At 40.9% G+C, this 24,445-nt stretch overlaps 3 protein-coding genes and 1 pseudogene across 5 annotated transcripts; 1 reads left to right on the top strand and 3 right to left on the bottom strand.

Moving 5' to 3' along the window:
* Positions 1–16: 16 nt before the first annotated feature.
* On the bottom strand, positions 17–5,002 carry LOC146478599 (uncharacterized). Its single transcript, XM_085112183.1, has 3 exons — positions 3,557–5,002; positions 2,068–2,646; positions 17–1,226 (listed from the first exon to the last, which is right to left on the bottom strand). Exons 1-3 carry the CDS (start codon positions 3,795–3,797, stop codon positions 85–87), a joined length of 1,962 nt encoding a protein of 653 aa, XP_084968309.1. The 5' UTR covers positions 3,798–5,002; the 3' UTR covers positions 17–84.
* An 853-nt stretch (positions 5,003–5,855) lies between these two features.
* LOC146478600 (roundabout homolog 3-like) lies at positions 5,856–10,826 on the bottom strand (annotated as a pseudogene). Its single transcript, XR_014865142.1, has 4 exons — positions 10,502–10,826; positions 9,008–9,580; positions 7,813–8,346; positions 5,856–6,088 (listed from the first exon to the last, which is right to left on the bottom strand). The product of XR_014865142.1 is annotated as a roundabout homolog 3-like (transcript).
* A 1,350-nt stretch (positions 10,827–12,176) lies between these two features.
* LOC146478601 (carotenoid-cleaving dioxygenase, mitochondrial-like) lies at positions 12,177–17,228 on the top strand. Its single transcript, XM_085112191.1, has 3 exons — positions 12,177–12,599; positions 14,384–15,095; positions 15,945–17,228. The coding sequence occupies exons 1-3, from the start codon at positions 12,491–12,493 to the stop codon at positions 16,204–16,206; spliced, it is 1,083 nt and encodes a 360-aa protein (XP_084968317.1). The 5' UTR covers positions 12,177–12,490; the 3' UTR covers positions 16,207–17,228.
* Positions 17,229–17,735: 507 nt separating this feature from the next.
* LOC146478602 (peroxidasin homolog) lies at positions 17,736–23,988 on the bottom strand. Of its 2 annotated transcripts, none has more exons than XM_085112180.1 (3): positions 22,812–23,988; positions 21,287–21,859; positions 17,736–19,454 (listed from the first exon to the last, which is right to left on the bottom strand). In XM_085112180.1, the coding sequence occupies exons 1-3, from the start codon at positions 23,053–23,055 to the stop codon at positions 18,307–18,309; spliced, it is 1,965 nt and encodes a 654-aa protein (XP_084968306.1). In that variant the 5' UTR covers positions 23,056–23,988; the 3' UTR covers positions 17,736–18,306. The 2 variants fall into 2 exon arrangements, with proteins under 2 accessions (XP_084968306.1, XP_084968308.1); XM_085112182.1 differs by having other exon boundaries at positions 21,287–21,851; positions 22,812–22,935.
* Between the last annotated feature and the right edge of the window lie 457 nt (positions 23,989–24,445).

Here is a 24,445-nt window from a genome sequence, read left to right on the forward strand (position 1 = left end):
TGTTTGTATTGTTTGTTCAGTAGTGTGTTCTCTTAAAGGTTATTGAACTAGTGCTGTGGAAACTTATCGGAGTTGCTTCATCATCTACGCCAAACCATAACATTTGAGCTTTCCTAATGTGTGATAACCTTCTTCGCCTGAGTTATTAAAATCTGCCAGTCTGATTTGCGTCACAGGCAGAGCAGACTTGTCTGTCAGCAGACCGCTGTCTGACCTCCAACCACCGGCACTGTTACGACAGTTACACTTCTGACCATTGGAACAAGAGTTTGTTACTCCGCATGCGCACATATTACTAGATCCAGCAGCACCTCCCCAGTAGTCCATTTTTCTTCCGTCACGTGACACCCACCAAGCAACCGCCTCTTCAACAAAGGCTACGTCCGAAGTGCACTCAAACTTGATAAACTGTTCACAGTTCTGTGACATTCGAGTGAGTGCTGCTAGCTGGGCGGTGCCAACTCCAGTGTATCTCACGTCTTTACGGTAACATCCTGGATTAACACCACATCCAGGAATGTTAGCAAGATGGGTTCTACTCTCACTGTCGTGACTGATGACCGTCACGCCAGCTCCGCCTTTGTCACTCATGTCACAATACACACGGAAGGGAGCCGCGCCTCCTTTGCCGTCAGGGTCAATCATATAATTACCTGAAGAGCTGCCACTGTTGGCTGATTTTATGCTGCTGCAGGACACAGAGAATACTTCAACGACAGTAGTTGCCTTAATTGTTCGCCGATAATTCTTTGCCTCACACGTGTAAGACCCAGCGTCACTTGTGGCCACTTTACTAAGAAGCAAAGTTCCGTTTGAAAAAACAACATGATTTTGTGAAAGAGTTTTTCTGACTCTTTTCCAGACAGTCACAAGTGAGCCCTGTGCTTCACAATTCAGCATCAGATTGCTAAACTCTGATACAGCATCTTTCAAGGGAGGGGTGAGGGTAAATTTGAGCCTGTTAATCACCGCCAGTAGTGCTACTGCGGAGTCCTGTCCAAGAAGATTCTCAGCTGAGCATGCGTACGTCCCGCCATCTGCCTTTGTTACATTAAGGATAATCAAATTCCCTTCAATGACTGTGGTCTTCTCTTTCGGCACGTGGCTCAACGCTTTTCGCCACGTGACCTTTGGTTTGGGCTGACCAGTAGCTTTGCACTGCAGGTTTACGTTTTCTCCCTCTTCAACTATAACCGAGGAAGGCTTTTGAGTTATCTTGGCACCAACTAAAAGTCAACAAAGAAGAGCTATGAAAAAAAAGATTGTTTTCGTATCCTCCATATTGAATTGGAACTTTCTTGGACTTGAGTTTTAACTGGAGGAACCTAGACAAAGGGCTTTTCACATGCACAAGGTTTTTAATATATTCCCCCACAAGAACCTCCATTGTAATCTAGATCCAGTTCCATACGGAGAATACTAAATGGCCTATTATCCCTTAATATAAGACTTAAAATAACATTTTCTCTTCGAAAAAAAAAATATCGAGAGAGCCAAATTGATGAAAGTCTAGCCTTCAACTGACGCTTCAAGTAACTTTATTAGCTATCAACCAAAAACATTTGGCCTGCGGCATTTTACTATGTGCCCAGTACTCGTTTATAGGAAAATTTAGCCATCAGCAGCAGTTGCTGATGAGCTTAGTTTGATTAAACTCCGATCTAAAAGGTCAGACTGCGAATGTCAAAGACTATCATCTGTCAGAGTCATTTCATTCCCAGGGCCACCTTCTCTACTGGTCATCGACAGAAAGACAGAGGTCTCTGCAGACGTCACTGGCGGTTCTAGCCTACACGTAGCCGTACCCATCCCCTGAGGGGAAAGTATGGGGTGTGTACCGCTAAGCGTAGGCTATGGTGACTCAGGCCTGAAGTTTCCCTAAACCTTAGCAGGCTAAACCCCATTTAACACCCGCGTGCAAATCTAAGATAAAATCTCTCCAAACGAAAAGACGCACAGGATTACAAAATTCACTGAGTAGGCCGTAAAATTCCCTCTACACAAAAAGCCTTAAGAAAGCTGCTTCTGTAAATTTTTAGTTGAGATCTGTTAAATTCCTCTATTTACCTTGAACAGTTAATGTGGCCGTTGATGCCTTTTTCCCAAGGATATTTTTTGCAACGCAAGTGTACATTCCACCATCTTGTGACGTCACGTCTGTAATCATAAGGCCACCGCTTGATTGTACAATTCGTTTATCCATATCCACAAGGAGACTGGAATTCTGTTTCAGCCACGTGACCTGAGGTTTCGGGTTTCCTTTGACCTCGCACTGAAATGAGGCTGCACCAGTCTGGTTTACCACCACAGGCAGTGGAGGGGACACAATAGAAGGGGCTGAGATGGATTCACCAGAATCGCCCTTCGGTCCCTGAGGGCCATGGTCACCCCTAGGTCCGGGAGGTCCCTGATCTCCTTGAGCACCTCTTGGTCCCTGTGGTCCCTGAGGCCCTGGCGGACCATGTTTGCCTGGGGGACCAGGCCTGCCTCGTCTCCCCCTGATACTTTTCGGGCAGTGCGCCGTGCAGGCCAGGCTACTCAGAGCAAGTTGAACTTCCTTCTTGATAGCGTCTCGAATGATGTTGTCACTGACGTTTTTTTCCTTGTTGTCATTCCCCAGATGGCGTTTGTGACGAATATGGATACCTATGAGGGAAGGATTTATTTATATCAAAGCATGACAGTCTGGTCTGTAAGCGTAGGCCTTAAACGCCAATGAAATCAGTGAAGATGGTTGTTCTTAGCGCTATAATTGACATTGTGTTAAATAAACCAGTAAAAACTATGTGGTATTTTGTTACGTAATTTTTGAATTGCTATGCTTTCTAAATTGAAGCTGAGAAGCCCTTAAAATCCAATAGTTTGCAAGGAAATATATTTGCTTCTCAAGCAACTGGAACGATGATAATCAAGAACTTCCTTTACAGTATTCAAGGAAACGTTTGAATTTGTAGTTGCAAGCTAACATCTTCAATAAACCAAACAGTTAGTGTTCCTTGAGGTTTTCACATTTTCACAAACGGTAGTCTAGCGGGATGATTTTTTTTATAAAAGATATAAATGAAAATGAAAGGTATTTATGGAGGGGTCAAATAACCGCAATGCACGTGAGAGGGGTTTAGTTTGATTTGTATTTTTAGCAATCAGTAATGGGATAAACTGCAACCCATGAAAGACATTATTTGCTGTCAAGAGTCAAGTTTTTAATTGCAAAGGCAATTACGATATTAAATGGCAGTAGCGAGACACCGATCACAGAAACATTAATTATCGGCAACCGCTCTTTAAGTGTGGCGTTATTTCATTTGTATACCCTATTTATAAGGAGTGGAAAACCCAGTACTTCAGAAAAAAAAACTCTCGAATATTATCAGGTTTAGCCGGAGTCTTACACTTGCGCATTAAGGTATTTTTGGACTGTTTAGCCATATCGTGTAAAGGAGATTGAAACGTACGTAAGAGAAACAGCCTGATGAGATGTCTGTGATTCTCCCTGCAATCCTCCCTTGAGTTAAAAGCGAAATGTTGATATTCTAAACTGCAACTGAATACTCACCATTTTCCGAGTCACCTCGCAAGAAGCGCTTCAACAAAGAATCCGCAATCGTCTCGTCATGTACAGTGTTTCGTGGCTCGACTTTTTCTTGTCTTTGTCGATTCAAGGCTTGAAGCATTTGTCGATGAGCGTGAAGTTCGATCTCCACGTGAATCAGTGCCACGAAACAAACAGCAACGGAGAAAAATATGGATGAAAACATCACTGTGTTGGAGACGGGTCGCGACTTTGATTTCTCCATAATAAAAGCTTAAGACTATAAAAACCAGGGAAAGCTTCCAGTTGAGATCTTCCCTGCTCGGTAAAAGCTGTGTTCAGCTTTGTGTCCAGTGGACGTCTCTTGTCAGTCCAGCTTCTTGGTCCTCTTATCTGACCTTTCTTCCGCTATTCAATAGTGGCATTTTTCCAAAATCTCCGAGGAGGTCTTTTCCCCATTAGTCGCCTTATTTTTAACCTACAGGAATTCTAATAATTCCGGGAATAAAGACACAGGTCATGTCTACAGTAAACTGTATCTGTCCGAGTTTATATTTTTGTTCCCGACTTAATTTGTTAGTTTTCAAACGTAATAAATGGAGCGAAAACGAAAGAGAACAATTTAATTGGAGATATCCAACGAACGTCTTCAAGAATAGAACAACAACCCACTGGATGATACATGGCAAGACGCATGCGCGCATGAGTACTGACTAAGCCCATTGGTAGAACAATGCACTTGTATCCCGGAGATAAGGGTTAGAATACCTTTCAGTCGTGCGTGATTATTTTCTCATGATTTATTTTCGCTGCTGATTAATTGTGTACATAACTTTAGGTATTTCTTTCAATTAGTCCCCTTGTTACCCTTAATAGAGTAATGTAATATAAATTTTTATTTAAACCAACAAACCAGCCAACTACGCATCTGTACGTAGACATATACAGGCGAATCGTTGTTGTATTCAGTTATGAGAGAGTATTGGGACCTGAGCACTAGTGTTTCCATGTATCTGGAGAATAGGCCATTTCCGAGTTGCTGTGAACCTCATTATGAAAGCGAGGCTAAGTGCAAAGCTTTTCATATGAAGATTAGTTTTGTTTGCCTATGAATGAAAACTAATTTTCACAACAAAAACCTTGCAGTTAGCCTCGCTTTCATAATGAGGTTCACAGCAACTCGGAAATGACCTATTAGATTTGATTCATTCATTTAGGGCTGTTCTAGTACTCTAAGCGATTAGTTACTTCTACTGTAATTGGTTTCCGTTAATCCTGCTTCTGCTGTATAATTTGTAAATAACTTAATTTGGTTTATTTTGAAATTTTAATTAATGTAATTTAACAGGAAAGAGCCACCCAGTGGATCTGTTAATGAACCATTATTATTATTATTATTATTATTATTATTATTATTATTATTATTATCAAACAATATCCACAATACACGTGACGAAATCTGAACCGCTTAAGTCATTTGTCGGCCGGTTTAAAATATCGAATAGTTTAAAACCTAATGCCAAAACATCCGTCCCAAGAATTTCGAAAATGTATAAACCCCGGCTTTTGTTTTGCTGTACCAGTTGCTCGTCGAAAACATCTTGCATTGTAAAAATTGACGACGTCACAAATGGCACAACTTGCATACCCCTTATAAGCCTCTGCCTATCACATTAAAAAGTCTATTCACGAGATAAATAAATGTCTGGCCAAGTACTGATGTGCTCAGCGGATGGTGAACACTTGTTTCCATATGTATATCTCAAACTGACCTGAGACATTTACTTAAATTTACTTTTAGTAAAACTTATTTCAAACTTTATAGTAAAAAAAGGAAAACTTCAGGAAAGTATTCGCCTCGAACCCGATCGAGTCGTTTGTTTTATTTCTTCTATCCATAACCATTACACCAATGGGACTTGCTGACGAGAATTGTAATTTTTAACGTCGTATAGTAGCTACCTATCATAATAAATGAAAGCTAACCGTTTTGAAATCAGTCGCTTAACCTTGAATACTGTACATTGCTGCTTAACCCTAAAATGGTGTTACTTGCCAGACTGGAGCTCAGTTCTCTGCTAAAAATATGGAGTTCTGTTCTTGTGTATGTCAGTGCTATGAAGATAAGGAATGCCTTATTGTGTAAACATCATAAGGTGTCCAAGGTCAGTTTGAGATATGGAAACGAGTGTCCCATCAAAAATGGTATTATTGACCATCATTTGCTGGGTCCTTAATCACGTCAAAAAATGGCCGGCTACAATTAGATCATGATGAGCTATACTGAGAAAATTCTTTCATTTATATCTCTTTATCACGTGATTTATGATAGCCTGATAAACACGTGCGGTGGATATCCGCTACCACGAGTATCAGTTTATGGCCTTCGCTTCGTGTGATCGAGGCACTCGTGGCAATACAATGCTCCTCCAGACCAGTACTCAATGGCATTACAATCCGCACAGAGGTCTTTGCATTCCTGTAAAGTAACGCCTATTTTGATGAGTCGCCGATTGCTAAAACCACACCATTGGGGTGAGTACTCCAACCACAGGGCTAGAAAAAGAAAGAAAACGTATTCAAAAAATTTGGCTGAAATAACTAGAAATACGTGACTCGCAAAACCTCGCGAAGCTGGAGCTGGGTGGAAAACCCTCTTTACTCGTACTGTAGCATCAAATGAGGAGATTAAAAGGGGCATAGCATTTTTTTTATGAGCATGGTCTTTTCGTAGTTTCCACAGGCTAGTTTGCGGTTGAAAATCTATTTCTGACGCGACGTACTGTACAACGGGCGTGCAGCGCTGTCGTGTTCGATGAATTTATTTCCCACGGAAAATAATTTTAGCGCGGCCACAAACGTGTAATTTCTTCAATGCAATCTTTCACAAAAAAGATTTGTAAAAGAAAGGGAAAATATTCTGGAGAGATAGTTCTGTATCCAGTGAATATTGATGAACATTGCAGTTGAAATTTGATCATGCACGCATATTTTTTCCGATGTATGCAAATTTTGCTCCACACGACGCCAGACAGTCTGACGTCATTCTGCGGTTGAAAATCTATTTCTGACGCGACGTAATGTACAACAGGTGTGCAGCGCTGTCGTGTTCGATGAATTTATTTCCTACGGAAAATTATTTTACCGCGGCCACAAAACGTGTAATTTCTTCAATTCAATCTTTCACAAAAAAACATTTCTGAAAGAAAGGGAAAATATTCTGGAGAGATAGTTCTGTATCCAGTGAATATTGATGAACATTGCAGTGGAAATTTGATCATGCACGCATATTTTTTCCGATGTATGCAAATTTTTTTCAGACGACGCCAGACAGTCTGACGTCATTCAAGTGCGGACACCTTCAAAAAAATATATATATATATAAATATATTTTTCGCTCGAATTCGCGTGGCTTAGCTCCGCTCGGGCCGGCTCGGGCCGGCTCGGGCCGACAAATTTATTAACCTCGCTTCGCGAGGAACTAAATATTATCACTAACTCACGCACGGAGTTTAGCTCGAATTGAAATGTCTTTAGTCGCAGTTTAACGGCAATTTTATGGGTATATCAGCGAGAAACCACTTTCATTGTACATTTTGTCCTAAAGTGTTGGTCTGATGAAACAACTGAAAATGTTTTGTATTCTTGCCTGTCTAGTGGGCGTTACCAGGGAGGGAATGGTGAGGATAATCACTCTGTGGGAATTGTACTGAAATTGAAATGGCGTAATTTCGAGAAACAGACCCCCGCATAGTAGCCCTTAGGCTGCAATATGATTTTAAATTAAAACAAACAATCCATCCATCCGTAGTAACACCTGTCCGACAAAATAGTCTTACAATTCAGACATACGTGTCACTAGCTGATATAAACTGGTTTGACTGTATTAAAAACAAAAATAAAGTAAAAAAAAAACAAACAACAAACAAGCAAAAAACTACAACAACAACGACAAAACCAAAAGAGATAAAAAGAGGGAAAGAAAAAGTAGTGAGAATAAGGCATACAGCACTGTAATTGGTCAAAAGTGGATTGTATACGAGACTTGATCACAAACGATGCCATATTAAGGGAAAACCTGTTTGTAATGAGGGGACTGAAATTCCAACACAGTCCCTCACCCCCCTAATTTGAACGTTCTCTTCAAATTGCAATAAACTGCTCTTGTTTCTCTGACACACTGGTGAGTGATGACCCGGCCACGTCATTATTACGACACCCCTTTTCCACCCTAGAGCACACCGAAGCAAGTTATGTCGCCTACAGTATCATACAATTACCTTCTTTCTTGAGCACTTCAAGAACAGTTGTTGCTTCAATGGAACGCTGAAAGTTTTTGGCAACGCATGTATAAGACCCGGCATCGTCTTGGGAAACATTCTTTAAATGCAAAGTTCCATTTGGATAAAGAACATGATTTAGAGGGAGGATTTTACCGGCTCTTTTCCAAACAATCTCTTCTGCACCCAGAACTGTACAATTCAGCATCACATTGTTATACTCTTCCGCAACAACTTTCAGGGGAGGGGTAATGATATATTTGAGTCTGTCAGTGACCATTACTATGGCGACGGCGGAGTCCTGTCCAAGGAGATTCTTAGCTGAGCATGCGTACGTCCCGCTGTCTGCTTTGGTTACATTCCATAAGGTAAGCTTCCCATTGATTACTGCAGCTCTTGCTTTTGGCACGTCACCTAATGCTTTTCGCCACGTGATCTTTGGAATTGGCTGACCAGTAGCTTTGCACTGCAGGCTCACGTTTTAACCTTGTTCAACGATGACAGACGAAGGCTTTTGAATGATCACTGCGCCAACTGCAATTAAAATATTGACACCAAGTTAAATTGTCTCTAAGTAGGAACGCGTTGGTCTGTTACTCAGGAAAGTCCTCCGTGCTCGTCCGAGTTTCACGCGCCCTCTTTGATCTAGCAGTTTGTACGTTGGTCTCAGATGAACTCAAAGTCAAATGGCCTTGTTCGCCACAAATGTTTTAGCTGCAGCTCAGTGTTCAGTGTATTCTACCGGAATTCGGAAGGTCACGGTTTTGAGTAGTAATTTTTCAACATAAATTTGCACGTCATCATCATCATCATCATCGTCGTCGTCGTCATCGTCATCATCACCAATATCGTTATTAGTATTAATTATCATCATCATCGTCATTATCACTATTATCATTATCATCATAATTATTTGTCATTACATACAAGATGGTCGCAAAAGGGTATGTAAAGGCGAATCTGCTAAAAATTGGATAGTTGACTTATTTGCAGCACACGCATGCATAAGTGGTTGCATTTGGCCCACGCAAGCACCTATTGCTTTTCATTGCTCAAAATCAACAGCTGTTCTGCGGGGGGTAGGGGGGGGGGGGAAGCGACAGTTACTGATAGGCTACAACTAAATCCACACAATGCTTTTTTCTGATGCACGATAGTACCTGTCTAAAAAAGTAGAATATGCACTGTTATTCACCTTGAACAGTCAATGTGGCCGATGCTGTCACAATTCCAAATATATTTTTTGCTTCACATGTGTACACTCCATCATCTTGTGACGTCACATCAGTCATCAACAAGCTACCAGGTGACTGCACAACTCGTTTGTCTGCGATGACAGTGGAATTCTGTTTCATCCAAGTGATTTGAGGTTCTGGGTTTCCTTTAACGTGGCATTGAAACGAGGCTGCACCGGTCTCGTTTACCACCATGGACACCGGAGGTGACACAATAGAGGGGGCTGAGATAGATTCACCAGGATCGCCCTTGGGTCCCTGAGGGCCTTGGTCACCTTTAGGTCCAGGAGGTCCTTGGTCTCCTTGAGCACCTCTTGGTCCCTGTGGTCCCTGAGGCCCGGGTGGACCATGTTTGCCTGGGGGACCAGGCCTGCCTCGTTTTCCCTTGATACTTTTCGGGCAGTACACCATACAGGCCAGGCTGCTAAGAACAATTTGAACTTCCTTCTTGATAGCGTCTCGAATGGTGTTTTCACTGGTGTTTTTTTCCTTCTTATCATTCCCCAGATAGCGTTTGTGACGAATCTGTATATCTGTGAATGAGAAAAGCAGTTATTTATACATCAAGGCATGACAGGCTGGTTATTTAGCTTGGGCCTGAAACGCTAAATTGAAACTACAATAGGGTTGATTGAACCAGTAAAGACATTGTGGCATTTTGTTATATTAAAGTAAAAATAGATGTTTTTTGTAATTTTTACATTGCAATGCTTTCTAAAAATTGATACTGGGGACCTCTTATAATCTCACCTACGACACGGGTGTAGATAACAGTTTACAAGGAAGTATATTTGGCTCGCAAGCAGCTGTAACAGTGATACTCAAGAACTTCCTTTGTAGCATTTAAGGAAACGTTTGAATTTGTAGGTACAAGCCAAGATCTTCTTGAAACCAAATAGTGTTCCTTGAAGTTTTCACGATAAGCGCAAAAAAACGTGATCTAGCTGGATGAACCGAACGCAAGAAAAAGCGAAAGGTATTTCTACAGGGGTCCACTAAGCGCCACGCACGTGCAGTGAGAGGCGTTCATTTTGGTTTGTATTTTTAGCAGTCAATGATGGGATATACCGCGACTGATGAAATAAAATATTTGCCCTCAAGAGTCAAGTTTTCAATTGCATAAAAGCAATTACGATATTAAATGGCAGTAGCGAGACACCGATCACAGAAACATCATCGGCAATCGCTCTGTAAGTGTCCCGTTATTTCATTTTTCTACACGATTTATAAGGAGTTGAAACTCCCAGTAATTCTTGAGTATTATCGGGTTCAGCCAGAGTCTTGCACTTGCGCACTAACCATTTTTTGACAGCTTGGTTTATAATTCTGAAAAGGGTATTGAAACGTATGCCAAGAAAAACAACCTGATCAGATGACAGTGATCAGTCCCCTTCAATCCTCCCTTTCAAGCGAAATCGTGATATTGATCTTCTTAATTGCAACTGAATACTCACCATTTTCCGAGTCACCTCGCAAAAACTGCTTCAACAAAGAGTCCGCAATCGTCTCGTCATGCACAGTGTTTCGTGGCTCGACATTTTCTTGTTTTTGTTGATTCAAGGCTTGAAGCATTTTCCGATGAGCGTGAAGTTCGATCTCGACATGAATCAGTGCCACGAAACAAACAGCAACGGAGACAAATATCGATGAAAACATCACCGTATTGGAGACCGGTCGCGACTTTGATTGCTCCATAATTAAACCTGTGAAAACCAGGGAGCGATTCCAGTTGAGATCTTCGCTGTTCACTAGAAACGTGTTTCAGTGAACGACCCTATTCGTTCCTAACGCTCTGTGACCTCTCTTTTGCTATTTGGCTTTTTTCCAGATCTCCGAGGAGGTATTACTCCGATCAATTGCATTATTTTAAGCCCTTCAGAAATTCCTCCAATTCCGGAATTGAAAGACCCAGGTCATGAGTGAGGAAAGTGCGTGAAGAAAGCCAAATAGATTTCGTCTGAGTTCGCCTTTTTACGACTTTTTTTGCGATGCATGTCTAACAAATGGACCAAATTTAGAAAATCACACTTTTGATATCTTTTAAATCATGAATCTTATTATTTTCGTTTCCAATAAATGTGGTAGTTTAAGCGGGTTTAAACAAATTGTATACTCGGCTGTCTGGGTATTGCAAAATAAGTTGCCTCATTATAAAAACCCGAGCATCTTCAAATCTCAAAACTTCGCCTCCTGCTCAAAATCGCAAATTCAATTCACAACTAAACTGCGGCAACAGTACGGTAACAGCACAGCGAGATAAACAGGACATTGTTCCTCTTCTCCTATAACATAACAAAACATAAAAAAACGGGGGTGAGTGTTGGGCCGTGCCAAAAAGAAAAAGATAAAAATACAAAACTAAAAAAATTTCAAAACTCAAAATTTCCTGACCCTCTCTCTACAACTTGATCTATATCTCACGGATAAATACAAAATCTAATCATAAGTATACAAAATCTGTGTCCATATGTTACACGGCGGAAGGCGACTCGGCTGAAAAGTTCAGTTCTCTAAGATCTAGCTGATGATTGCCAAGCCTTCTTCGTGAAGGCTTTGATTCTGTGCCATTTGCAAGCGGTGAGAGTAGATTCCAGATGACGGCACTTCGGTACGCGATAGAGCACGAAAGTAATGGCTAAATTATTCGTATTTGTTAGATTATGTGTGGTTGAGCGACTCTTTGTTATGAATTCCATACATGGTGGTGCTAACTGAGAATTTATCTTAAATATAAGGGTGGCTAGTCTAACTTTATATAAATCAGAGAGCTTGGACCAGTGGGCTAGCTGGCGGGCAGTGGGCTATACTTCCAACAAGTCAACATTCGCTTATGAAGTCAGTTTAACGCGAGGAATTTAGGAGCGACGACTGACTGACAAAAAATCTAAAGGAAAATTTGTATTGGAGAGAACGTTTGGAAAGTTCACATAAAAGCATGCGCGCACTTGACGTGCGTCACTCAATGTGCATATAAACAGTTTAAAAATTATTGGCAACGGGCGGAGGGGAGGTGGGGGGGGGGGGGGTTGACGACGAACGGAGCAGTTTTATTAGCCAGAATATTCTGAATATTTTCGCTTCACTAAATCCAACATTCCCTGTACCCTGTACCAATGGTTCCCAGTAACCTCCCCTGTTAGCTGAACGGGACCTTGATTAGGGATGGGCCTGGTAAATTTGAGTATGACAATACCTCCTACAATCACTGGTTTGATGGACAGGCTCTCCTGCACCGCTTCCACATACAAGATGGTCACGTGACTTACAGTAACAGATTCGTGCGAAGCCAATGTTATGCAGATTCCTTGAAGCACGGAAAGTCAAATCATTTGGAATTCGGCACCTTTATTCCTCCAGATCCCTGCCAGGACATCTTTGCTCGTTTCTTCTGGCGTTATTTCGGAAAAGAAGTTCCCACGGATAACACGAATGTTAATGTGTTCATGATAAAGAATAAAACGTATGCAGCCACTGAATCCAACATCATATTTGAAATCGACCGCAAGACGCTAAACACTTTAAAGAGCGTGGATATTTCAAAAGAGTTTCCAGGTAACCAGACAAAAATGACTGTAAAAATTTGTTTTTCATTTTGCACTTTCTTTTATTTTGCCGTACTTTCAAACTAAAGAAAGGTGAATTGGTGAGGAAACCTAAGTGAAGAAACCACCAGGCCATGAAAAATTATGTTTCTTTTCGAGATTCATGATTGGATGTCCTACTACAAATGTGGGTCAACCAAGAAGGAAAAGGAGGGATATTTAACAATTAGACGGCGAGCTCGAGGTTTCTATCGGCTGATAGTTGGCGAGGGGCGAAGCCCCGAGCCAACTATCAAAGGCGATAGAAACGTAGAGCGAGCCGTCTAATTGTTTTAGCATACCTCAGTGATCGATCTATGAAGCAAAAAATCTTTTTATTTCATAAATTTTGATATATTTGTGCAATGATGCATGCTAAATCGCGCGCGCCCTGACAAACTGCCGTCTGTCGGTCGATAGACGGCACCTGTGTAGCCAATCAGATTGCGCGTTACGCGATAGCCGGTGACTGAGGTATGTTATGATATGATATGATATGATATGATATGATATGACATGACATGACATGACATGACATGACATGACATGATATGATATGATATGATATGATATGATATGATATGATATGATATGATATGATATGATATGATATGATATGATATAATAGCAGTTTATTGTGAAAATACGCTTAGCTTTTGTGAGACCAGCAAGCTAGTCTCACCAGCTAGTTTACAGATATTTCACACTAAATGATTAAAATAACTAACACATATTAAAAAACATCAAATGGCATACTAGGTTAAGTTTAAATTTCTAATACAAATTAATCATCATACGTAAAACAAAAATTACAATAAAGAAATAAATGGATATAAAAAACTACAATAATTCGCATTGTGTGAAAAGCTCACTCGATCATAGTAGACCTGCCAGATCTAGTGTTCTGATACTGTTTTTAAAAGCCTTGTAAGTTTGAACTGTTATGCTTGAGTCAGGTAATGAGTTCCTGAGTTTTGGTGCCGTAAACGTCCACGATTTAAGGCCATAAGTTGTAGTGCTGGCCTTTGGTCGCTTTAAAATGTCACTTCCTCTTAGATTGCATTTATTATTTCTAAGACCGATCAGTTCTTTTATGCATTTTGGTGCATGTTCATTATTGATTGCATTGAAAACTGTGCAAACTATTTTTGCGAGGCGTTGATTCTCAAGTGATGGTAAACCTATTTTGTTGAGTAGTTCAGAGTAGGGCCTTTGTTTTTTGTTAAAGACAAAACGGAGGGCACGCTCATTAACTTTTTCTAGCTTAGCAATGGCACTTTTGTTGCTGAAATGCCATGTCTCTGAGCAGTAGTTAAAATGAGGGATGAAAAAAAAAAAAAAAAAAAAAGAGAGAGAGAGAGAGAGAGAGAAAAGGAAAGTCAAAGATAACTAACTGTTAAAGATCAACAATTGTAAAAAGGAATTCTTTTGACTTTCTTTTGAAAGCAGAAAGGACCGGATGAAGAACTACTGACCTCGGAAAAGGCAGGCCTGGTGTTATCAGAGCTATGAGTTTGGTTATTCAGTAAAAATATACCATCAAATTTTAAAGGAAGAGTAGAGACCTTCTTAAAAAAACAACCATTTATCAGTAAGGCCTTTCTTTATTAATTTAAACATTGGATGATCAATGTTTGTCTGTGAACGAAAATTTTAATAATTACTTGAAGTTGTTGAAGAGTATATTCCCATGGCGATATTTGGATATTAAGAGATTAATCTTAGTCCAGCTAAATTCTCTTTATTTCTCTTCAGGAAGTGTCACACTCAACACCGGAACAGCACACCCACACCACACCCCAGATGGCTCAGTGATCAATGTCGCGGTCTCTTATGGTCTGAACTCCACTTACAAAATCATCCAAATACCACCCTCCTCGGGGAAGCCAAGCGAAACTCCTCTAGAGGGGGGTAAAGTGCTCTCTTCCATTCATCCTTCGGGTGGCATTGGGTATGTCCACAGCTTCGGCCTGACAGAAAATTTTATTGTTATTACCGAGGGCCCCCTCAAAATAGATATCTGGAAAGTTCTTGCTCACAGAATCTTCGCAACAAGCCCAGCAGATTGGCTCAGTTGGAATGAGAATGAACCAACGAGATTCCATGTCATCGACAGAAAACAAGGCGACCGTGTAGGCGTCTTCACCGCGGAGCCATTCCTTGTGTTCCACCACATCAACGCCTTTGAAAAAGATGGCAAGATTTATCTTGATGCTTTTTGTTACCATGACGACTCAGTGATACGTCAAGCATACCTGGGAAACTTGCGCTCCCCTGTGCAACCAGGCCAGAAGAAGTTTGATCTTTCGGAAGTGCGCCGTTATGAGCTTCCGCTTGGAGAACTGGGCGGTGTGAACGAGGAGAAAGGCCTCCACAAGGGAGGGGACGGGCGAGATTACACTTTGCTGTACCTGGGGATGAATTTACCGAGAATCAACTACGAAGAGAACAATGGCAAACCGTACAGGTATGTGGAAATATTTTCAGAAGAATGTACAAACTTGTTAACAATTTGAGGAACAGACTAAGGCCCCGTTTATATGGAGAAAAGTTGTCCCGGGTAGAAGGGTCACTCGCCTTCCCGAGCTACCCTGGGCGAGCCAACTTTTCCCACATTTCCTTACAAAACTTGGCGAACCGTTTGCATGAGAAACAAAAAATTGGCCCGGCCTGGGCCAACTTTTCTCCATACAAACACTTTGGCTCGCCCCGGGTCAACTCCGTCAAGGCGAGACAATCAGTTTCATGATGTGCGAGCGCTGTTGGCTCGGGCAAAGGGGTCAACTTTTTTCTCATACTGAAACGCTCGCTGAAGTTGACTCGGCTGGGAAGGTGACCCTGGACCTAAGAAACCAGTGAACTTCACACTTACTTCAATACAATAACCACTCTCAGTCAACCCCAAAGCCAGCAATGCTTATTTAGAGGAACAACATATTCTTTTGCAGAGGGTAACGACGAAGTTTTATTAAAGTGAAGTAATTTAGGATACGTCCGTGATCGCTAAATGTAAGCTCTAAGAAACCCAACTTGGACCAAATGACGAGATTTCGCATATGAATTCACTATAGGCTCTGGAAACAGTAAGGACGCTGCCTCCTAATACAGAAGTATTTTCGCGAAGTTTATGACTATGCGGGAAAAGCAGATCTTAGTAAGGGCTGTTGTAATCTAAAAAGGAAATTGGGGATAACCACGCATCTGTCAGAAATAATCAAATCATGGAACAATTATAGATGTTTAAAATGAAATAAGTCAATTGTATATGTTCGTGACCGGTCCATATCACGTACGTATGTCCTTGTATCTTTGGCAGGTTTGCATATGGCACGGGGAACTCCGAGCAAGCATTACTTGACAAACTGGTCAAGTTGAATGTGGAGACTAAAGAGTTTGTTACATGGGAGGAGTCAGGCGGGTTTGTTTCAGAGCCCGTGTTTGTTAAAGCTCCTGATGGAAAAGAAGAAGATGACGGTGTTGTGTTGTCGTGCGTCATCAACGTTAATGACCAGACCACCTCTCTGCTGGTACTGGATGCGAAAGAATTCAAGGAGCTGGGGCGAGCTGTGGTTCAATGAATTACCCCAGCAAACTTCCATGGCTTTTTCCAGTAGCACTTGTCGGGAAATCAGTGTGAGTTTTTCGTCTGTGGATTTTCTCTTCTATGTGTGATTGCGTTTTTATTTTCAATGTTTACCTACCAGCGTGAAAGAAGAAATTAAGAAAGGTTTATTGCGTTCGACGTAGAAAAAACGCATTTTTTATTACGTTTGGAGTCGAGACTGTATGGGACAATCAACCGATCAAACGAATAAATGGATCTTGGGACGCGTATATTGCATCCCCCGCAGATTTTGCAGGGGCGGATGACACCATCACCTACTTGGCAAAGGAGAGAGAGCCTGGGATCGAGATCATCGAACGCACTCCCAAATCTTTGATTGTTACTAGTTTAGTTTTACTGTGATTGCCTTCAACTTGGACCACTTTTTCAAACGATCCTGACTTGCTCGCGCATGCGTTTTCATGTGCTTCCTTCCGTTTCCGGTTGGATTTATCCCTGGGGTTTGTTATAATGTCTGTTATAATGGTAAGGTTTTAGCCAGGAAGGCTATCTTACTGTTTAGAGATCTTCAAAAAGATTCTAGGTTGTAGAGTAATACAGAAATAAAAAAAGGATATATATAAGAACAAATAAATTATAAAAACAGGGCAATAATTAAAGGTGAACTGGGATTAATTATTGTCAAGGGTAACTTCACGTTTTAATTTTTTTAAGAACTGATGTCTCAGTCCAGCGTACTCCATTTGTTTTTAAACAACAACAACAACAAATTTTATTTTTATACCACACTGGAATACAGAAGAAATTAATGTAAACGCTACTTATGCAAGGTATAATGCCACGTAGAAAATAACTAATAAGCTACAGTCGGACCTCTATTAAGCGGCCACCCTGGGGACTTTGAAAACTGGCCGCTTAATAGAGGTTGGCCGTTGAATAGAGGTATCGAATACAGCACTTTACTGACAAAATAATAATTCGGGACTTTGGAAAGTGGCCGCTTAATGGAGGGTGGCCGCTTAATAGAGGTCCGACTGTATTCTAGCTAGCTAATCTAGTCTATGTATAAATGTTAAAAGTAGTCGTGACAGGGACGCACAAGTATAAAATTACATAAAGCACACACAAAAGACTTTCTGATTAAAATGGTGAGGAAAGAAAGGACAAATTGTTGAAAGATTTCACAAAACATTTTTCGATTCTGCTGCTTTGACAAAACATCTTTTGTAAAGTGGAATGCATCTTTTTTTTTCAGCTTTCTCCCGGGTATACTTCTTATTTTTTTAGCCTCCGCATTTGAACTCGTGCCCATTCCCCTCCTGCAGCTTCGGTATGCAGGTGATCGAGACTATACAATGATTATAATGATAGCTTGGAAAGATTTTCTAAAATCCTATTTTTGTTCTATCTTGACTTGAGCCGGATAATAGTCACTAAACTGGAATAATTATGCTATCTTTCCTATGAGTCCGACATTTCTCTTACACCAGTGCAACTCTCCATTCAATATCTATATGAAGAATTTTATGTGAAGGCTTGCACTCTTCTCATTTCACGAATCTCCGTTTTCGTGCCCGCAAATTTTTGAAAGCCACACATCTTCCACCGACGAAGGCCTCGGCAATAGCGTACAACATCGACACGCGCTCTGCTCTTTGACCTTGTCAGTCTATTGTTTCCCGCAAAATCTCTGTTCTAAAGATAGCCTTGGAGTTGTCAGACTTCTCTCTTTGGATCACTATATTGAAATTCTTAGCAATGGCTTATCATCTTCTTCTCTTTATAAGAGAACAGATTGCTTGAAAAAATAAAGAAAAATTAAAATTTCCGTCTCAAGTGTTTAACTTAAAACCGTTTTCAGTCGCCATAATTTCTAAAGTTTGTAGGGGTTGGCTGTTTCAAACAAAAGCGTTTGTTTCGTCAACAGGCTCAGAAAACTCAGAAAAGTTTAAGACGCTAACAGCAGGCGGTTCTTCAGTTGTTATTACTCCATTAATCTTATCGTTGCAGTAGTATTACAGTTTTACTGCTTTTGCATTGTCTGTTCAGTAGTGTATTTAGTTGAAGGTTATCGAATCAGTGGTGTGAAATCTTACGAGAGCTCCTGCACCAGCTACGCCAAACCATAGCATTTGAACTTTCCTAATGTATGATAACCTTCTTCGTTTGAGTCATTAAAATCTGCTAGTCTGATTTGCGTCACAGGCAGAGCAGACTTGTCTGTCAGCAGACCGCTGTCTGATCTCCAACCACCGGCACTGTTATGACAGTTACACCTCTTACCATTGGAACAAGAGTTTGTTACTCCGCATGCGCACATATTACTAGATCCAGCAGCACCTCCCCAGTAGTTCATTTTTCTTCCGTCACGTGACACCCACCAAGCAACCGCCTCTTCAACAAACGCTACGTCCCCAGTGCACTCAAACTTGATAAACTGTTCACAGTTCTGTGACACTCGAGTGAGTGCTGCTAGCTGAGAGGTGCTGACTCCAGTGTATCTCACGTCTTTACGGTAACATCCTGGATTATCATTGTTACATCCAGAAATGTCAGCAACATGGGTTCTACTCTCACTGTCGTGACTGATGACCGTCACGCCAACTCCACCTTTGTCACTCATGTCACAATACACACGGAAGGGAGTCACGCCTCCTTTGCCGTCAGGGTCAATCATATAATTACCTGAAGAGCTTCCACTGTTGGCTGATTTTATGCTGCTGCAGGACACGGGTTTGAGTACTTCAATAACAGTAGTTGCCTTAATTGTTCGCCGATAATTTTTTGCCTCGCACGTGTAAGACCCAGCGTCACTTTTGGCCACTTTGCTGAGAAACAAAGTTCCGTTTGGATAAACAACATGATTTTGTGAAAGAGTTTTGCCGACTCTTTTCCAGACAGTTTCAATTGAGCCCTGTGCTTCACAATTCAGCATTAGATTGCTAAACTCTGATACAGCATCTTTCAAGGGAGGGGTGAGGGTAAATTTGAGCCTGTCAATCACCGTCAGTAGTGCAACTGCGGACTCCTGTCCAAGAAGATTCTTAGCTGAGCATGCGTACGTCCCGCCATCTGCCTTTTTTACATTAAGGATAATCAAATTCCCTTCAATGACTGTGGTCTTCTCTTTCGGCACGTGGCCCAGTGCCTTTCGCCACGTCACCTTTGGTTTGGGTTGACCAGTAGCTTTGCACTGCAGATTCACGTTTTCTCCCTCTTCAACTATGACCGACGAAGGCTTTTGAGTTATCTTGGCACCAACTAAAAGTCAACAAAGAAGAGCTATGAAAAAAAAGATTGTTTTCTTATCCTCTATATTGAATTGGAACTTTCATCATCATCATTTATTTATTTGCCTTACTAAAAAAAAGAAGAAATGATATAATTTACAATAATGGCGAGGAGACCTCAAGAAACCACCAGGCTTATAAGAGAGGCCATCTCGACTGTCATTAATAAATAGAAAGTGTGTGGTGCTGCGTAAGTGCGGCTTGGTCAATTCATGATTTTATAGATAAAAACTGCAACATTTTTTTTAAAAAGGTGAAAAAACTAGATGAAGAAGTTATTGATATTGGGAGAGAATTTCAGACAGGCTTGGACATGACATGAGGTTTAATTGGGGGAACCTAGACAAAGAGTTTTTTCCACAAGAACTTCCATTGTAATCTAGATCCAGTTCCATACGGAAAAAAATATTGAGGGAACCAAATTGATGGAAGTCTAGCCTGCAACTGACACTTCAAGGAACTTTATTTAGCTGTCAAGCAAAAACATTTGACCTGGGGGTGCTTTTCTATATGTCCAGTATTCGATAACAGAAAAATTTAGCCATCACCGGCAGTTGCTGATGAGCTTGACCTTTTCAGATTTTAGATTTGTTTTATTCATGTACTATTTCAATAGTTAACCACAAAAGAAAATTCCGATACATCACAAAAGTAACATAAATACAACATTAAATTACATAAATCATCAACGGTAAAATGTGCGCAGTGACCAAAGGAGCTTAGGCTTTCGAGTTGGTCACTGCTACGTGCGGCTAACGTTAACTGGTGTATAACGTGCAACTAACTAAGTAGCACAAAACAAAAGACAAGAAAATTAAGAGTGCATAAAATGATACTACAATTTGTACCTAAAAAACAATTGAAATGATAGTTAATAGTGAGGGCAGAGAAATCAAATACTCATTGCGTATTTAAAAGGTACAATTTGTATTGCTTGTAGAAGCTATTATATGGGAGTTTTTTTTAAATTTAGAGGGAATTTTTTCCCAAATTTTAGACCCAGCATATGCAAAAGTGGCAGCTCCGTAATTATTCCTTATCCTCGGCCGATGAAAATTAAGGTTTGATGCAAATCTGGTGTTGTAGCTATGAACTTCAGAGGCAAGAGTAAGAGTTCCTTTGAAAATCATAGAGACGTTAGTAGTATTGTTAGTAATTTTATATGTGAAAAGGGCCACCTTAAATTTGTAAATGTTTTCAAGTGTAAGAATACCTAAGAGATTTAAGTATGGCATAGCACTGTCCCTACTATAAGTAAAGAAGATGCTACGCACACATTTATTCTGTTTAGTTTTAATCTTATGTAATCTGGTCTTACAACCACTGCCCCAGGTCTTAATACCATAAGTTAAATATGGATAAATGAAGGAGAAATACATGTCTTTAGATCGGAGTTTAATCAAACTAGACTGCGAATGTCAAAGACTATCATCTATCAGAGCCATTTCATTCCCAGCGCCACCTTCTCTACTGGTCATCGACAGAGAAGACAGAGGTCTCTGCGGACATCACTGGTGGTTCTAGCCTACACGTTGTCATACCCATCCACCACGGAGAAAGCATGGGGTGTGTACCGCTAAGCGTAGGCTATGGTGGCTCAGGCCTGAAGTTTCCCTAAACCTTAGCAGGCTCAACCCCAGTTAAAACCGGCGTGCAAATCTGAGATAAAATCTCTCTAAACGAAAAGACGCACAGGATTACAAAATTCACTGAGGAGGCCGTAAAATTCCGTCCACACAAGAAGCCTTAACAAATCAGCCTCTTTAAATTTTTAGTTAAGATCTGTTAAATTAATCTATTTACCTTGAACAGTTAACGTGGCTGTTGATGCCTTTTTCCCAAGGATATTTTTTGCAACACAAGTGTACATTCCACCATATTGTGACGTCACGTCTGTAATCATAAGGCCACCGCTTGATTGCATAATTCGTTTATCCTCGAGGAGACTGGAATTCTGTTTCAGCCACGTGACCTGAGGTTTTGGGTTTCCTTTAACCTCGCACTGAAACGAGGCTGTACCAGTCTGGTTTACCACCAAAGACACTGGAGGTGACACAATAGAAGGGGCTGAGATGGATTCACCAGGATTGCCCTTGGGTCCTTGAGGACCCTGATCACCTTTAGGTCCGGGAGGTCCCTGATCTCCTTGAGCACCTCTTGGTCCCTGTGGTCCCTGAGGCCCGGGTGGACCATGTTTGCCTGGGGGACCAGGCCTGCCTCGTCTTCCCCTGATTCTTTTCGGGCAGTGCACCATGCAGGCCAGGCTGCTCAGAACAAGTTGAACTTCCTTCTTGATAGCGTCTCGAATGATGTTTTCACTGGTGTTTTTTACCTTGTTATCATTCCCCAGCTGGCGTTTGTGACGAATCTGTATATCTGTGAGTGAAAAAAGCAGTTATTTATATATCAAGGCATGGCAGGCTGGTTATTAAGCCTGGGGCTGAAACGCTAAAAGGAAATTAGCACAAACTACAATACATTTGATTGAACCAGTAAAAACGTTGTGGCATTTTGTTATATTAAAGTAAACATAGATGTTTATCGTAATTTCTGCATTGCTATGCTTTCTTAAAATTGAAACTGAGGAGCCCTTATAATCCCAGTTACGACACGGGTTTACATAGCAGTACACAAGGAAGTATATTCGGTTCGCAAGCAGCTGAAACAGTGATACTCAAGAACTTCCTCTGTAGCATATAGGGAAACGTTTGAATTTGTGGGTGCAAGCTAAGATCTTCCTTAAACCAAAGAGTGTTCCTTGAAGTTTTTACGATAAGCGCAATAAAACGCTGACTAGTTGGATGAATCGAACGCAAGAGAAAAAATAAAGGAAAGCGAAAGGTATTTATACAGGGGTCCACTAAGCGCCACGCACGCGCGGTGAGAGACGTTTATTTAGGTTTGTATTTTTAGCAGTCAGCGATGGGATATAACGCGACTCATGAAAGAAATTATTTGCCCTCAAGAGTCAAGTTTTTAATTGCATAAAGCAAATACGATATTAAATGGCAGTAGCGAGAGACCGATCGCGGAAACATTATCGGCAATCGCCCTATAAGTGTGGCGTTATTTCATTTTTCTACACTATTTATAAGGAGTTTTAACTCCCAGTACCTCAGAAAAAAACTCTTGAGTATTATCGGGTTCAGCCGGAGTCTTACACTTACGCATTAAGGTATTTTTGGACTGTTTGGCCGTATCGTGTAAAGGAGTGACTGAAACGTACGTAAGAGAAACAGCCTGATCAGATGTCAGTGATTCTCCCTTCAATCCTTCCTATGAATTAAAAGCGAAATCTTGACCTTCTAAACTGCAACAGTATACTCACCATTTTCCGAGTCGCCGTGCAAGAAGCCGCGCTTCAACAAAAAATCCGCAATCGTCTCGTTGTGTACCGTGTTTCGTGGCTCGACATTTTCATGTCTTTGTTGATTCAAGGCTTGAAGCATTTGTCGATGAGCGTGAAGTTCGATCTCGACGTGAATCAGTGCCACGAAACAAACAGCAACGGAGAAAAATATTGATGAAAACATCACCGTGTTGGAGACCGGGCGCGACTTTGATTTCTCCATAATACAATCTTAAGACTGTAAAAAACAGGGAAGGCTTCCAGTTGAGATCTTCACTGTTCGGTAGAAGCTGTGTTCAGCTTTGTGTCAAGTGGACGTCTCTTGTCAGTCCAGCTTCTTGGTCCTCTTATTTGACCTTTCTTCCACTATTCAATAGTGGCATTTTTCCAAAATCTCCGAGGAAGTCTTTTTTCCATTAGTCGCCTTATTTTTTACCATGCAGGAATTCCATCAATTCCGGGAATAAAGACACAGGTCATGCCTACAATAAACTGTTTATGTCTGAGTTGATTTTTTTTTTTTGGCGACCTAATTTCTTAGTTTTCAAACCTTATAAATGGAACAAGAACTAACGAGAACAAATTTAATTGGAGACACATCCAACGAATATGTTCAAGAATGGAACAACAACCTACTGGATGATACATGGTAAAACGCATACGCGCATATTAAACAGGGAGGCACAAGTATAGCAAAATTAAGCACACACAAAAGACTTTCTTAGTAAAGTGGTGAGGAAAGAATGGAGGAAATGTTGAAAGATTTGACAAAACATTTTTCAATTCTGCTGTTTTGACAAAACATCTTTTCGTGAAGAGTAATGCATCGATTTTCTTCCCACCTTTCTCCCGGGTATACTTCTTCACCTCCGGCTCCCCATTTGAGCTCGTGCCCATTCCCCCCCTGCAGCCTCGGTATGCACTGAGGTGATCAAGACTATGCAATGATTATAATGACAGCTCGGAAAGATTTTTTAAATCCTTTTTTTGTTCTATCTTGACTTGAGCAATCCAAAATAGGCCGCTTCATGGACATAGTCTCTACACTGATCATGAGGTAATTATCTTTGGTACGAGTCTTGCAATTTTCCCTTATGCCACGCCTTGCTGACCGTGCGCCAGTGGCAGCGTATAAGGCCCTTTGCACTCTTCTCATTTCGTGTCCGCAAATTCTGCTTAAACATGCCATGCCGGATTAAACGGAATCATCTTCTTTTCTTTATAAGAGAACAGATTCCTTGTAACATAAAAAAATCAAAATTTCTGTCAACTGTTAGATTTAGAATAGTAATTTTAAGTCGACATAATTTCTGATTTTTGCGGATTTGGCTGTTTCAAATAATAAAAAAAGCGTTTGTTTCGTCAGCAGGCTTAGAAAACTCAGAAAAGTGTAAAACGCGATCGGCGGGAAGTAATTTTTTTGCTATTACTTAGTCCATTAAAATGGTAGTAGTATTACAGTCTTACCAAGAGAGGACCTTCATCCTCTCTTGGTCCTACTCGTTTTTAGGCCGTAGCATCTGCTATTGTTTCTTGGGCTAGGTGCATTGTTTGTTCAGTAGTGTTCTCGTGAAGGATATCGAACCAGTCTTGTGAGATCTTACGAGAGCTGC

The sequence above is a fragment of the Pavona decussata genome, unplaced genomic scaffold, assembly GCF_977016875.1.
Source record: "Pavona decussata unplaced genomic scaffold, jaPavDecu1.1 SCAFFOLD_64, whole genome shotgun sequence".
NCBI lineage: Eukaryota > Metazoa > Cnidaria > Anthozoa > Scleractinia > Agariciidae > Pavona > Pavona decussata.